The 15,456-nt window shown below is 40.1% G+C and overlaps 1 protein-coding gene and 1 long non-coding RNA gene across 2 annotated transcripts in view; both read right to left on the bottom strand.

The window, feature by feature from the left end:
- LOC108426672 overlaps positions 1–5,382 on the bottom strand; it is a 44,646-nt gene extending 39,264 nt beyond the window's left edge. Inside the window, exons 1-2 of the long non-coding RNA XR_001857791.1 lie at positions 5,263–5,382; positions 2,354–2,426 (exon numbers count right to left, since the gene is read on the bottom strand). This is a non-coding gene — a long non-coding RNA (uncharacterized LOC108426672). The remainder of the gene's footprint in view (positions 1–2,353; positions 2,427–5,262) is intronic.
- A 4,706-nt stretch (positions 5,383–10,088) lies between these two features.
- gfpt1 (glutamine--fructose-6-phosphate transaminase 1) overlaps positions 10,089–15,456 on the bottom strand; it is a 49,284-nt gene continuing 43,916 nt past the window's right edge. The window contains exon 19 of the mRNA XM_017696329.2: positions 10,089–14,096. Within this exon, the coding sequence (XP_017551818.2) occupies positions 14,052–14,096 (45 nt within the window). The 3' untranslated portion in view covers positions 10,089–14,051. The remainder of the gene's footprint in view (positions 14,097–15,456) is intronic.

Here is a 15,456-nt window from a genome sequence, read left to right as displayed (position 1 = left end):
AACCTTTGCACGGTCTTGTCTACGCCTGAGCAGAACTCCTAATCACCACGTCATTCATTCTCCCCTTGGCTTCGACTGGGTCACTGCAGAAAGTGGGTATCTAGCGGTGCTGAGGCATATGCAAGTTCTTTTTAAGCAAACTTATATGGTATAATGTTGCTTAAGGTATTTGTTGGCTTTATAGTGCACCATGTTATAATCTGGCACCAAAGCAGAGCCTCACAAACACTTTGAACATTGTAGCCAAGGCTGGTAACAGCTGGCAAGGGACAACAGCTCATGTATTCATAGACGACCACACCTCATCCCCAAACCCCAACCGTGCAGCACAAAAACCCAGTACGGAATCCAAAAAACACAAACTCGAAGTTCAAATCTGGACCAGCAAAAATTCACAGTCTAGTTAGGACCATTACTCAAAGACCTGAGATACCTAACATTCTGCCCAACATCAATGTTCATGAGTTGGCAGTTGCTTCAAAATGCCCAGAACAGCAACTGACCAAATGAATAAATGTTTGCAGTAACAGAAAACATTCAACAAGATCTGCCATCCATGTTCAAACAGGTGTTCCAGACCAACCAGACCTTTCAGCGCAGCGTGAAAACTACATCACAGAAGGTTCTTGGATGCTTTGTAACCCAGACAATATGTCCCAGAGCTTTTCCATGGGAAGAGTAGTCTAGATTTGGTCATAGGTCAAGTGTGACCAATTGTAGGGTTTCCAAATATTTCCAGCTGATTTCCAGCTGTGTGCCATCAGCCAATGATACTTAAGATCAAGATATTTAATGTTCAAATGGATAAACTTTATTATTTTTTGCCAATACTCACTCATTTTGAATTTGATGTCTGCAACACGGGGCTTAGTTCTAGGGGAGGAATGATTAAAAACACCCATCTGAAGAATAAAGACTCAGACCTGAGAGCACAAATTCGAATGACTGGTGTTGAAGTGGTGCTTTGACCTGAAACCTGCTGGATGACGTTAATGCTACTGTATTTAGCCGGCTACAGGTGAAACCCAATGCAGGTTTCAGTAACTGATGCTCAAATGATACCCGTTTAGAGGATAATGAGTCTGAGAGTAGCTGAGTGACTGGTTTTGAGGTGAGAGATTGAATAAGCAGTGAACCACTTATTTGTGATGGCGGTACAAGAGATGGGGGGGGTTACGTTAACCGGTCTCACGAGTCTGGACCAGTACGGAACAGCCCAGTACAGCCCATTTGACCCAACATGGGAAAAGAGGCCTATATGTGCTCTAAATGAATTCTAAACAAGTTACTTTTTTATGTATTGTAATGAAATATGTTAGGCCTTCCACATATATTTAGGACAGTGTATTCAGGATTTGCCATAACTACTTTTCCAAAGCATTCTTCCCAACCCTGTTAACATAGAGATTGTTGCACAAGTGTGGCTATTGAGAAATTACAAGAAATCATACGTGATCACAACTGCAGTGCTGGGAAGCTGGTGACGTGAAAGGCATACCTATTTTCCAGGGAAACTAAAGCACTCAGCATTGTAAACTGATTTAAAAGGAACTGTTAGTGAGTTTGCCTTATGCTCACTGATGCCTTGATATAAAAAGTAAATTTGAGGAGAGAAGGAGATGGAATGACAACGAGAGCCGGGAAGCAAGGTAATAATGCACAGACGGCATTCTTTGAATTATGTCATATGCACATCTGGAATGAGCACTCTCGGAAAGAATTAGAGCAGCTTCTAAAGACGGGAAATGTCAACAGGCTTCGAGATAGTCATGCCAAAAGGAGCTGTATGTGACGTAACTGAATCACAGATGTATGAATCTGTATGTATGTGTACATTCTGTGTTGCCATTATAGCTATTTTACATACACTGGCAACAGAAAGTATTTATATAGTTTAACCATTCATCCATTCATAAAAAGGCCTGTTGTCTGGTGACTTTTAACTGATGAACTAACAACCCTCAGTGAAAATAAAAGCTCATTTTCTGCCAGTGTATTCGTTCATTTACTGATTTACAATAGGAAGACGCTTGAGTGCACTGGTTGAACACTCAGTGCTGCATATACGGATTATGCCTATACAAAAAGCCACATATAGTGTACAATTTAGAACAAGCTTGCACCACAGTGTCAGGTCTTGGGAGTTAAATCAAGCAAAACGGCTTCAGAGAAAAAGCAACAGGGTAAGCTAAGTGGCCTTGGATGGTAACGTTTGTGGTAATAGTTTTAGCACATCATCAAACTGATCGTAGACTCCTTGTGTTAAGAACACCTTTAGGAGAACTCCAACCAGACTGCACTAAATTTACTATAAAGATGCGGGAATGTCAAAGTCTGGGGCTGGTCTACTTACAAAGGAGTTGCTGGTAAGTGAGCTTGCATTCAATGATGGGATCATTAACAGAGAAGTCATTGTAGATGTGAGCCTGCAAAACAAAATTGCAATTAAAAACTTTTTTTTTTTTTTTATTTAAAAAGAACACAAAAAGAAAATGTCTTGAAATGATCTATTTGAAATAAATGACATTTAAGGTGACATGTTGTTTCCTAAAACAAAGAACTTAACACATTTTTAAGTCTAAATAGTTTTGAGGCTGCTGTTGGAACAAAACCTCACATCTCCAAAATTACACAAGATGGAAAAAAATATCTGTTATTTTTAATAAGTCAACGGAACCAGATGTTTTTCCAAGTAATTCTGGTCCGTTCATCATGACATGTACGTACAATGTAAAGAGCAACATGCATTTTCAAAATACGCTAAAACCTGAAAAACTGCAAAAAATGGAGGTTTTGTACTGAGAGCAGCGATATGCATTTCCAAACAGCTTCACTATACAAACAAGAAACACCACAGCCACACTGGCTAACGATGAATAGACGCCAGGAGCCGCCAACTAGTGGTCATCTGAATGGTGGCCATACATTCATTGTCAGTAACCTTGGTACTTCGACGCAAGTCTTTCAGAACAGTGTTACTGTCCCTGCTCAGAAAACGGACTCAAATAACCAGCTAATTAAACGTAGCCCTTTTCTGAGATAGAACAGGGGAAACACTAAAACACGCAGGGCTGTGGTTCTCCGGGACTGAGAACAAACAGCTTAAAAAGATTTTTACAACATACTAGTTGTAAGTGATAGCAGTGAGCTAATTCCCTAAAACCGTGAGGCTTAAACAGCCACTCCGCCTCCCCCCCGCAAAGACCTCAAGAGACCATTACAACATACATGCCTGGAACTGCTCAGTGCTGTTAGCAAAATGCAGAAGATCTGTCTCAGGTAGCCCGAACCTCATTAATCTTGCTAGCACTTTTGTCACTACAGCTGATGGTGATGATGTCCTCTGGGTACCATCCTACAACTCATGAGTTCTGTTCTGACAGTTACTGTAGTAACACAACGAGCTACATTTTCCAGACCTCATCTTCACTGGCCTCAATTTCTAAAGGACTGACTTGGAGGCCTGTCTCATTAAAGCTTTTTTTTTGCCAATGACGAAAATAAATGTTCCTGTCATCAAAGTGTCACAGCAATCAGCAATCGTCTTCTAAATAACCGAAGGGTGAATTAAAGCAAAGCAAAAGCCACAAACTTTGAGAGTTGAAGAACAATGGCTGCTGAACCCCATGAACTCGAATTTCTCTGGAGACTTTTGGTAAGCTTAGGCTTGGCCACAAAATGCATTTTTTCACCACAGTGCTGCATGAGCCAAGTTCATGGTGAGTGGTGAATACCAGTGTTGTAAAGATTGAAGAAAAAACTGTCGCTGGCTGGATTTTCTCTTTCTGAATAGTATGCTTCAAGTTGGAATAGAGTCAACCTCCTGCGCCCCAGCTGCTGACCCACCTATGGCTGTAATAGCCTACGCATCAACAGCAATTAAAAGCTGACAGATCAAAACACATTTCGCTGCCAAGACACTTAAATGTGAATTCAAGCTGGGAAAAGTCTTCGCTAAAAAGTCTTTTTTTTTTTTTTTAAGCTATCAGCTGTTTCCACAAGGGCAGTTGATAGTGGCTGTGCTGTATGGATGTGTCTTCAGCACTTCGGTCACTGTTTGGCATCTGTGGTGGAAAAATAGGTCTAACTGACTAATTCAGCAGAGCAGTCAATCTCCCATTGTTTGCATGGCTGTCAAAATGTTATGGGCTGAGAAAGTGCTCAGCCGCCATATGATATGCTAACCAAATGGTGGATAATGCTTGAAAAAAAATCTTTAATGGGCTTTTCAGGACAACAACAAAGAATGATTTTGTTTACTGGCTTTCCAAAGTGCTTGTTTTTAGTGGGGAAAGGCCTGTAAGTTCTAAATGCCAAAGAGGCGGAGTAGGCCTACATGTGGAAATCCAGAAGGCATTTCAACGATGATTGGCCTCATGGCTACTGGTAGAAGCTGTAACCTGTTCAAGCAGCCCTCCTAGTGATGTAGACGCTCACATCTACTCTCTAACGTCAACTTTCAAAGTACTAACTGTTCTTTTAGCATTAGCGTGGTAATCAGGCAAGATGTTTTGGTCTGAACCCAAATACAGTCTGTGAAGTCCAACCAAACTCCTAATCACATCACATTTGGAGTCTTCAACTTACCCGAGCCCAAAAAACAATCTGTCTGAAACTGACCCGGACCGGTGCTCTTACAAATGGTCTTACTTTGTGGAAACGCCCTTCCATAACACATATTTATAGGAAGCTCCCCTGCATAAACCTGTAGGTAGGATATTGTGAAAGCCTTAAGGGCCTTATCAGAAAATGCTAACAGCATTAAAACTGTAGGTAGGATATTTGGACACCCTAAATGGCCTTATCAGAGGAAAAATACATGTGAAGAAAGGCTGTATTAATATTAAAAACACAGAAAATCTTAAGACACTATAAAACCTGAGGTACTATCCAAATGATATGCACATGAGCAACACCAGCTCAGGACAGAAGTGCCTTACAGAATCTCCTGGTTTTGACGGAGGTGCCAGTTAAGTTACCATGTGGACAGAATAATAGATATAAGATAATGTTATACTGAAACAAATATCTGTGTAAAATGAAGTTTACACTCTGCTTTGATTAATTTATTCACTGAGGAATGTTTTCAAACAACATCCCAAACGTCTGGATACATTTTCCACACAGTGCTGAGCTTCACCTGTTTAAGCCTAAAACTGGAGTTATGTAAAAATACCATGCAAAAATACATTGCTGGTCAAATGAGTTACACCAAAACGTTCTTTTAGCTGCATTAAAACGGCTTTCTCTTAAATTATTTACCCTGAATCCACGACTGCGAGCCGCGGCGCCAAGTCAGGAAAGCCTGGTGGCTCGGCGGCCATCTTAGCACCCCCGTCATCCACACAAGACTCCTGCGTTTCTGAGCTGGGAGACCTGAACTCCCCAGAAGGCCGAATTACCGCTTTAAAAACACCGATAAACTCTGACAAAAAATAAACGGCTTATCGGCTCAACGACGCTCGGAAAACCCGTATTTTTCGGATTGGTCTCCGCAGGTTGGTGGGGGGGGGGCGCTAGCGGTTTGGCTGTTGTTACGGAAACCGACGCCATGTTCCGTTACGAGCTCTCCCTTATTTCATGAAATACATCCTTCTGCTTTCTAGAATTAAAGGAAAGTTCTCGGCAAGTGATTGGAAACTATTTTAACTTTCCGTTTTTAGCCGTTTAGCTGTGTTCACCGCCACTCATTGCGCTTGCAGGTGCCCTCTGGCATTTGCGGTCATGTTTTTGATATAATGGGGGAAATAGGAAGAGACCAGACTCCTCATAAAACACCTTTGAGCAGGCTATGAAAACCTGAAGGTAAAATCTGAAGTTGAGCCGAACCAGACACCTACTTGGGAAATGAAGGCCAAACACAATGCGAGTGGTTGGGTTCGGATACATATTCCAAGCTCTAATCAGCGTACAAAATTTGAGCTTTCAACAATGTCCCCTGATTAGCATTTGATTACTGAAACTACCAAAGGGAAATTAAAAATAATGACATTGAAATGATCTTCGAGACAATACCTTAGTGACTGGACCTCCTGATAGACTTTGCCATTTAAGGATGGCAGGAAAAAAAAAAAATATATATATATATCAACAATTTGCGTTTAGTCAATGCTGTATGAACCAAAGTCAGAGCCTTACAGATTTTTTTACAGTGGTGATGCCGTTTGCACTGTTCGGCTTCTCCCCTGCGCTTGGACAAGTTTTAAATAGGCCAAATGCTTGAGGTGCAATATTAATCCTTTAAACCTCTCTGAGAAATGAATATTCTGATCCAGCAGTAAGCAACCAACAGAAAGGTCAAAGATGTCTTGGATGACAAGATTTTCCAAGCCTGATAGTGTGCTATCAAAATGAATACCTAAAAGAGCCACTCTGTCTACACAGAGCAACTAATCCCCCTTTAAAGGGCAATCAGAGCAAAAGCTGCCCCAGAAAAATAACAATCCTAATAGGCTAATTTAAACCATTCCTATTCTTGGAAGGCAGTAAGCACTGCCAATGTTCTCCAAAGTTTGTAACATTCAGGCTTTATCCACTATGGGCAAGGGAGAGAGACACTGAGCCTTGGGGGAAAATAACCAGCTGGTGAAAACAGACTGCAAGAAGCACCGTCCTTCATGATGAAGTACTAACCTGAAAGATGAAACATGTGACATCAAATCAACACGGTTACTGTTGAAGGCCTCCAAAGATGAAAACAACAGGGAGATTTTGCAATAAGTAGATCTTCATTCACAGTCCAGCTGTGGTGTTTTTCTTCTGTAAGTTTTGCTCTTGAGGCATTAGAGGCAGTGCTCCAGAGGTTGAGCAATCAGTTTAAACGCTGGCTATAAAAACAGAAAAAGGGCTGTAAGCAGGTAAAAGGCCTGCTTGTCTTTTTATTATTATGAAAATTATACAACGGATATACATTCAGGAATGAGCTGGTGGGCATACCCTGGGGCTTACATACAAATAATGCCACATACATGCTATACATACAAATGTCGCTGTTTAAAAGTAAGTTCGACACTATACTAAACTCTTATAACTACACCAGCTGCTCAAATTGGAGTCAACTACTGCTAAAACTACTCCACAATACTTGACAAAGCTAGCTGGCTTGTGTGGGTTATTTTGGCAAAGTTGTCTTATATTGTCAATGTCAGTTCTGTGTGCGGCAGGGTTAGCTTGTATGTAGCACCAGTGCTTAATGACCTTGTAATACAGAGGATCCAGAAAAACTACGTATGGCACAGCATATTGGCTCTGGAACCGTTTTGGATGGCTATGCTTTTCAATTAATTTTTCTCATAGAGAAATTTTCCATGTAGGGGACCAGGACGTGAGCATAAGCCATGGTCTCCAGCCCTGATCCTGGAGAGCTTCCTTCCTTCAGAGTTTAGTTCCAGCCTGTATCCAGTAAGCTGCCTCAACCCTTACTTATTTAACCCCAATAGAGCTCATCCAGCCAGTCAGGAACTTGGGAAGAGGGTGATTAGCTGAAGCAAGTGTAGCAAGTTGTGGTGAGAACTAGGCTCTGCAGGAAGGTAGCTCTTCATTTTGATTCCAACCAAAACCACTTGAATGCACATCACCTGTGCATTAAACTTGTATCTAGGAACTTTCAAGAAGGAATTCAATACCCATACTACTTTCTGAATGAGACACAGTACAGGGCAGCCAATCAGAACAGACACAGTATACATGGGCTGGAGGTTAGGGAAACAGCCTTGTGACCATAAGGTTGCTGGTTTGATCCCCTGAGCTGACAGGACATGACTGAAGTGCTCTTGAGCAAGGTACCTAACCCCCACTGCTCTCCGGGCGCCATGGATAGGGCTGCCCACCACTCTGGGCAAGTGTGCTCACTGCCCCCTGAAGTGTGCCTTCACTAGTGTGTATGTGGTGTTTTACTGCACAGATGGGTCAAAATGCGGAGGTGAAATTTTCCCATTGTACGACTAATAAGGGTCATATATCTCTGTATAGAGGTTGGAAAATCGCCAGGTAAGAATAAAATATGAAGTTCCCCACTTTAAAGTTACTGAAATCTATGATGTCACTATATGGCCAAAAGTACATGGACACCTGACCATCACATCTGTATGGATTTCTTGGACTTACATATAACATACATTTAAAGTTAGTCCAGGTTGCTACAGTCGACCGGAGCAAAGAAATTACACAAACTGACTTGTGGTAAAGGTGGCATCCTAGGTCAGTGCCATGTTAATGTCACTGAGCTCTTCAGTACGACTCATTCTACTGCCGGTGTGTGTCTACTGGAATTACATGGCAAAAGCGCTTGACTTTATACATCTGTTAGTGCTGTGTGTGCAGCTAAAACATCTGAACGCAATAATTAGGAGGTTTGTCCACAAACTTTTGGCCATATCATGTATCTTGAGTACATTTAAAGGACTTGACCTTTTGACAAACTTTGAATAAAATGTTTTTTTCTGTTCCCTTTAGTATCTAGTCAGTCAAGCCTCAATCTACTGTGTCTCTCACAAGAATCAGAGGAGGTACAGACACCCTGACCTCTGCCCAAGACGGATTGAGCATGCCTGTCTGACACACTGATCCCTTTATGACATTTTGAGGAATAGGGAACCTGTTGTTCCTCCCTTTGGCTCTTTCAAGACCCCAAAGAACTGCCAGATGGCACACGAAACGACAGAGGCTCAAAGCTCAGGCCCACAAAATTCAGAGATTCAGCCTGTTTTTAAAAACTATTATAATCTGTCAAAAATGTTCCATATTCATATTGAAAAAGGTCTGACTGGTGGCAAATGAGAGCTTTCCATCAATCAGATGGACTTTTATCCCCCAAGACTTTTCCTTCTCTAGTTTTGCATTGGAGCTATTTATGCATGCTACGATTGTAACAGATGACTGCAGGCTTCCATTACTACATCGGTCTTGAAGCCCAAACGCAGAAATAACAAAGCAAATATTAGACACCAGACATGCCTCGGCTGATTGGCTACTTTTGTGACGAGGTGAAAACCTCTTCAACTCTTGGAGACCACCGGTGGTTCCAAAATGCACTTTGTCATATTCTTTACTTCATAACTTTTATATTTTATAAGCTATATTCAAAACATGGGAGTCACATGAGAGATGTAACTGTCTATCAAACAGATGGTCATTTTAAACCCTTATAATAAAAGAAGCTGAACTCACAGTTTTTTTTTTTTTGTCTACTGATATTTGACCCATTTTTCCACAAATCAGGGCTATAAACTATTACAATTTTAGTCTAAGATTTTTGGCTTTGGGCGGTAAATTGTAAGCATATAGCAGTATGTGTAGATCATAAAACACATTTTCTGTTCATTTGAGGGGAGCTTTTACAAAGGAATAAATAAATAAATAAAAATGTATATTTATTTGATACAGTTACTGAATAATGTGCCTTACGATTTGGTCATGTAAATTCAGATGGACTAACCAAAATATACCCTGGTCAAGGGAATTCTGTGTCATTTTAAAAATGTCTCCTTAATTCAACGGTTAAGGTGTAAACATTCAGAGTGGTTTGGTGTGAAATGCTCTGTTCCAGAGAAACTTAACGGGTCAGAATAGCTCACAGTGGTGGTGATAGGAACCAGAGAGATCTAAAGACAACTGAAGCTTGTAAAGGCTACATCACAGAGAGCGATCATGAATATCTTGGTTCATGTCTAAAACACCGTTCTGTGCCAAAATGCTATTTTTCATTGCGGAGACGTGCACGTAGGACACAAGGCCAAAGAAAACACATACATTCGGGTTTTATCGTTATCAGCGTTACATACTAAACGTGTACGTTTGCTGGATAGTAAATATCATGGCTATATTTGGTTGTAGACATTGCAACCCCTGGTTTCTATCACTACCGCTGTAGAGAAATCTGAGGCTTTTTTCTACACTCAACGATTTCAAACCACTCTGAGGTCATTTGTCGTTTAATTCTGCAAGCATAACAGTGTTATGAGGGGAAAAAATAAAAAAAATGTCTTAGGGCAAGATTTTAACCACTACATGCTTCATATAAGCACTGCTTTATCGGTACTTTATGCTGAACTTTTATACGGCACACAAAGGACAGGGAACGATGGGAGTCATATTCAGAATTTTATTGCAGCTACTCTGGTTGTAAATAAAATCCCACAACCGCATCCCAAAACACAGCGGATTGAGACAGTGCCATCACCTTAATTAGGGAATATGGCTGCAAACCTCCTTACAAGAAACTAAGCAGCGTTTATTAACAAGTGTTATTCACTCTGCTGTAAGGCCCATAGAGTTTTCACTTCCTTTCATACCTAAAAATGTATAATGGAACTAGCAGTGGGAAAGCTTTGTGACCCCAGTGTGTGTCCAGAACCTGATTGCAAGGCTTAATATTAAAGTGAAGAAGCAGATGCTCGAAATGAGGCTATGAATATGGTAATATATTAATAGTAAATGTCCTTTTTTTTCATCCTGTACTCTGATTGACCTGAAAGGCTTAACAAAATCAGCAACAGCACCTCAGCCAATTCGCCATGATATTCCACAGAGAAAAGGCCAGGATGTTGAGAGTCTTCTGAAGTGCCTGAGAGGATATATTCAACTCCCTCATGAAACACAGCAAATAAAAAGTCCAAAAAATTATTGCCCCCTTGACCTCCCCAAATCTACCACTTTTAAGCAACCCCAAGGGAAGCACACCTTTGGTTACATATGAGTAGATGCTTTTGGCTTCAACCTGTCTGATCCTTCTAAACAAAATATTCAAGTAAGATGTACTTTTCTATATAATCAAGACTGAACAACACAAAAGGGGCGATAATGAAACAGAGGCAGGTGTGACAGTCGAATATTGAGATTATAAACAAATTTGATTACAGTAAAAAATACAATAACCCTTCTGTACCCAGTAACATTAGAACACAATAGAAAAACAAGCACAAATATAAAGCAAATGGTCCCATGGTAATCAAACAGGAGGTAGGTGGTATGGTATGGGGTGGCTCTGTGTATTTCAAAACCAAAAAAACAAACAAACAAAAAAAAAAAACATACTTCATGTTTTTGGTTGTTCCTACTTCTGTTGGCAACCACACTGTAAACTTGAGATTCTTCATAACATCGTCAATGAAAAAAACACACAAAAAAAACAAACAAAAACAATCTGCAAACACTACCCAAGGGGTGGACTATAAAGCTCAATTTCTGTATCTGTGAACAAACGTTGGTAAGGAACTAATCTTTACCTTCTGGACCTGTATTGCGTCATGTATACCACAAACAGTAATTCCACCATATTCCCCTGTACTTCCACACTCAGGTCTTAAAGCTGTGCTTATGAAGTTTTACCAAACACTCAAACCCTGGATCAATGGTGTAAGTAGTTCCGGTTACTTTCAGCTTCCACATGTTTTTATCCATATGTGATTAGGCAGGAGCAGAGAACGTGAAGTGAGGAGATTTACTACTCAGTACTCTCCCAAGGCTGTCTGACACTAGAGGGCGCTCCTGAGAGAGTCCAAATTGAATGTGTTCCTGATGAGCTTTTGTGCAGAGGAAGTTTGTAAAACGCTTAATTTTTACACCGAAAAATTCATCTTTTGAACTTCTTTGAAGAGCATACAGTAATCAAATGTCATATTTCTGAGCCAGTTATAGGACCCTCTAGCAGTGTCTTATGTACATTCACGGCGTAATTAAGTATTGAACCGTTTCAGTCAATGAGCTGATCAGCTTTGCCAACCAATCAGCAGTCAGTAGCAGCAATGCCAACGTCCTACGGCCAAAATTCTTGCTATACTTGTAAATTTCCTTTGAACTATATCCTTCTACTTCCAAAATTATGGAAGGTTCCTGCGCAAATGGCTAAAACACTCGACCACCTTTGACAGATTTAATTTTACAGCTTTATTTACAAACATCTTTGAAGGTTTTGGGTGAATTAATGGAATTCAGCATTAGTCCATTGACTCCTCTTATAAGTTTAAAGGGTCTTCAGGAATATCAAACAAGTCAAACTTATTGTTCGTGGTAACTGACCAAACGCTACAGGTGCTGTACACAGAGATCAGGTTGAAAAAACACTGGACTTTTCCTTTAAGGTACTGCAGTGCTGAAATGAATGGCTTCATCTTAAAGTTGGCAAATCAATTAATTCAGCTTCATAATTCACCCCAAATTGCATTTAATCTCAAGATCGGTAAAGACTGTAACAATGACAAGTAACTATGCTGGGGAAACTATTCAAGTAACTACAGGTAGCAGAATATCCGTGTGGTCATGACAATGAACTTGATTTCACTGTTCAGCTATAAAGTTCTTCCAAATGAAGTGATTAGGCACCAAAGAAAACCACTACACACTGCAACACGGTAAAAGAGTAAGATCTGGATTCCCTGCTTTCAGTAACTAGGAACACCACTCTTAACTGAGCAGTGCTTGACTTCTCTTTCAAGTCATCATCACATTATCACCAGCATGCCAGTGTGACCACATCTCCAATTTGGCAAAAGTGCATCATATTTGCAACATCTAATCTACGTTAGACTGGGCATCACCGTCAAAAGAATGATGCATTCATTATGATCTTCATTATGAACAGAAGACATTGACTTGTTCTGACTCCATTCAAAGTCACTGACCATAAAGTCTTCCGACCTCTGCCACCTAACAGACTCTCATTAAGAGCTGCGGAAGACACAACTTCTTCATCAATAGCAAAAACGTACGGACAGATAACTAACCAGAAAACTAGACTTCTGTCTTGGAATGCATTAAGATAAACCACTAGACAAGATGTACTGAGATAATCCATCCCAATGACTGTAACAGCATTTCTAGCTACTACTGTCGCATGCAAAACTCTAAACACCCCCAGCTGTGCGTTTTGGTAACGTGAAAATATGAAGTGAACTGAAGTGAAAATGTGTCAAAACATCCTCTAGAGAGAACTGAAATATGGCTTTTTCAGCAAATTTTAGTGCGCAGTTAATATGTATTTTTGTGTTTAACATATCGGAATAAATAAAACATCAAAAATATGTGACTTTTACACAGGCCATATTTTATGGATTATATAGCAACTAAACAGTAACTGTGCATTAAAATGTGCAGAAGTGTGTTCTCTGTAGATGTGCTCACTTGACCAGGGGCGTCCAAACTTTTGCATATGACTATATGCAAATGATATAGGTTAAATACCAGTTTTGCGATTTTATTGTTATATCGCGATCATGATGTGCATCACAACACATTAAAATGCATATTGGTGCATCAATAATATAATCTGGCTAAAGTTTACACTGCTTTTTTTTACCAATATATTTTGCATTTATTAAAACATCTAGGGCTGTGATTGGTTAAAGCCCTCTGCAAAATGCTAGTATCACAATAATGTTTTACAAATGATGTGCTGTGCAGCTCTGCCACCTACAATACTAATCTCTGGAAATCCGAACATCAGCAGAGGATATGCAGTAAGTAAAAGTTCTGATTGAATGAACACAAGCAATGCAAACTAAGACCCTGATTGTTTTTTAAAGGGGTTTAACTTTTCCCCTCCTAAAGTGTCACATTATCAGTAAAACTATCACAGCTCAATCACAAAATTCTGATCAGGGCTTTCAGCCAAAGTAGTGAACTGAAGCCTTACTCAACATTATCACTATTTATGCTAATAAAACCTATCTATGACAAATCTATGACAAGGATCTTTGAAGTTTGGCATTTGGGGACCAGACTAGCTAAACTAAACAAAGTGATGAGGTTTAGGAAAAGTTGAGGAGCACAAACTATTAAATATCCAGTTAGCCCACAGTAAAAAAAATGGCCACCCCATAACTTACCACCAAAAACAAACAGGACAGTACAATCAGTAGCGCCACTCCTCATCACATACAGACAGACAGGTTCAGTTGAGGCTCATAATATGAAAGAAAGAGATGAAGTAAAAAGACTTTGATGAAACCTGTAGAAAAGGAAGTGTGTTGATTGTTTTCATTATGTTTTAGTATTTAGTTGTGTGTCTGTGTCTGTTGTAGGTCACGTTCTTGGGATGATGAAGCTCGAAGGTTCTACTCCACTGTGACAGATTTGGCCAAGTTTCTTGGGCAGTCCACCTGCACGGGGGGAGGGAAAGGATGAGAAACTGAAACAGTAAAGATACAGCGCACTGATACGCCTTTAATGAGGTTTAACGGGATCTTCATTTGTTTTTTTTTTTAGTGATCCTTATCTGTCACTGATGCGGACACATCTGTGCCCTGATACGACCTGGATGTGCACGGTTTACCTTGTTAAACCCAGTTCTGTGGGTGATCTACAGTGAATCCACATTACTGTTCAAAAGTTTGGAATCATTGTCTACAACCAAATAAAACCAGTTTTCCTGATCCCATTATGGCGCTACTACTCCACGACTGTAACTCATTTAGCTTTGAAAGGAATTATGATGAACAGAGCTGTTGATTCCATGATAACCGGGAAAGCTGTAGAACACTGAGAATGAAGTTATTGAAGCAACAAGCTACGATTTTATCACAGGGAAGCGGACTGCCCAAAACCCTAAGTGGCTAAGTGCTTTAAAAAAATGCGCCCAACATAACCTATGATAACGTACACACCTTCTTGAAAAAACTGTTCATTATTTATAATAGTATTTCACCAAGAAATGTAGTCCCTTTAACGTATGGTATCGTTGCCATGCAATCATGGACTGAATGAGGAGAACGTTCAGTCGCCCATCGCTGTATATTGCGATCATTTCATGATGTTTGTAACTTTTTGTCGTATAACAATGAACATGTGATCTGACTTTTTGGTCCCCAAATTACCACAGAGTCTTATTTAGCACCAATCCAGTGGTACCCTCTTCTTGAATCTTAAATGGCTCCTGCTCCCTACATGGTGCACTACGTAGAAATTAAATACTTGTTCCTGCAACACAACAGTGAATAATATAGCTAAGAAACAGTCATTTGGGATTCAGCAACAACCATACTCAACAAATGATGTACTGTATGGCTGTAGAGACTCAGGGATTCAGCCTGGGTTTGACGCTACTTCTGACTGAAACATGGGCATTTGAAGTGTGTAAATCATTCAAGAAAGACTTTTATACTTTTATACTGCCCTTTTACAGTGAAGCATATCATAAGTACTTTAATTCAAGCCTATGATATTAAAGATGGAGGCTGTTAGCAATCTTTTAGCCTGTTAGCTAGCTGACCAGGCTAGTTCTAGTTAAGAAAATAAGGTGCCCAGCCGCTCAGTTTAAAGAAAAAACAGGTTCTTACATTATGAGTACACTCGTGGATCCTGTGAGCAGAGTTTAAGATTATTCCAGCACAAGGATTTTTTGTTACGTGGCGCAGTAATACAGAGTTTAGTCACTGTGAGGCGGTCATAGGCATACGTACATCGTGGATTTCATCGTGGCTTCAAACACAGCTCAGCCAATCAGATTTTAGGACCGTAAAT

The sequence above is a fragment of the Pygocentrus nattereri genome, chromosome 29 (genome assembly GCF_015220715.1).
Source record: "Pygocentrus nattereri isolate fPygNat1 chromosome 29, fPygNat1.pri, whole genome shotgun sequence".
NCBI lineage: Eukaryota > Metazoa > Chordata > Actinopteri > Characiformes > Serrasalmidae > Pygocentrus > Pygocentrus nattereri.
The sequence above is the reverse complement of the archived record's forward strand: the minus strand, read 5'-3'. Positions and strand labels throughout refer to the sequence as shown.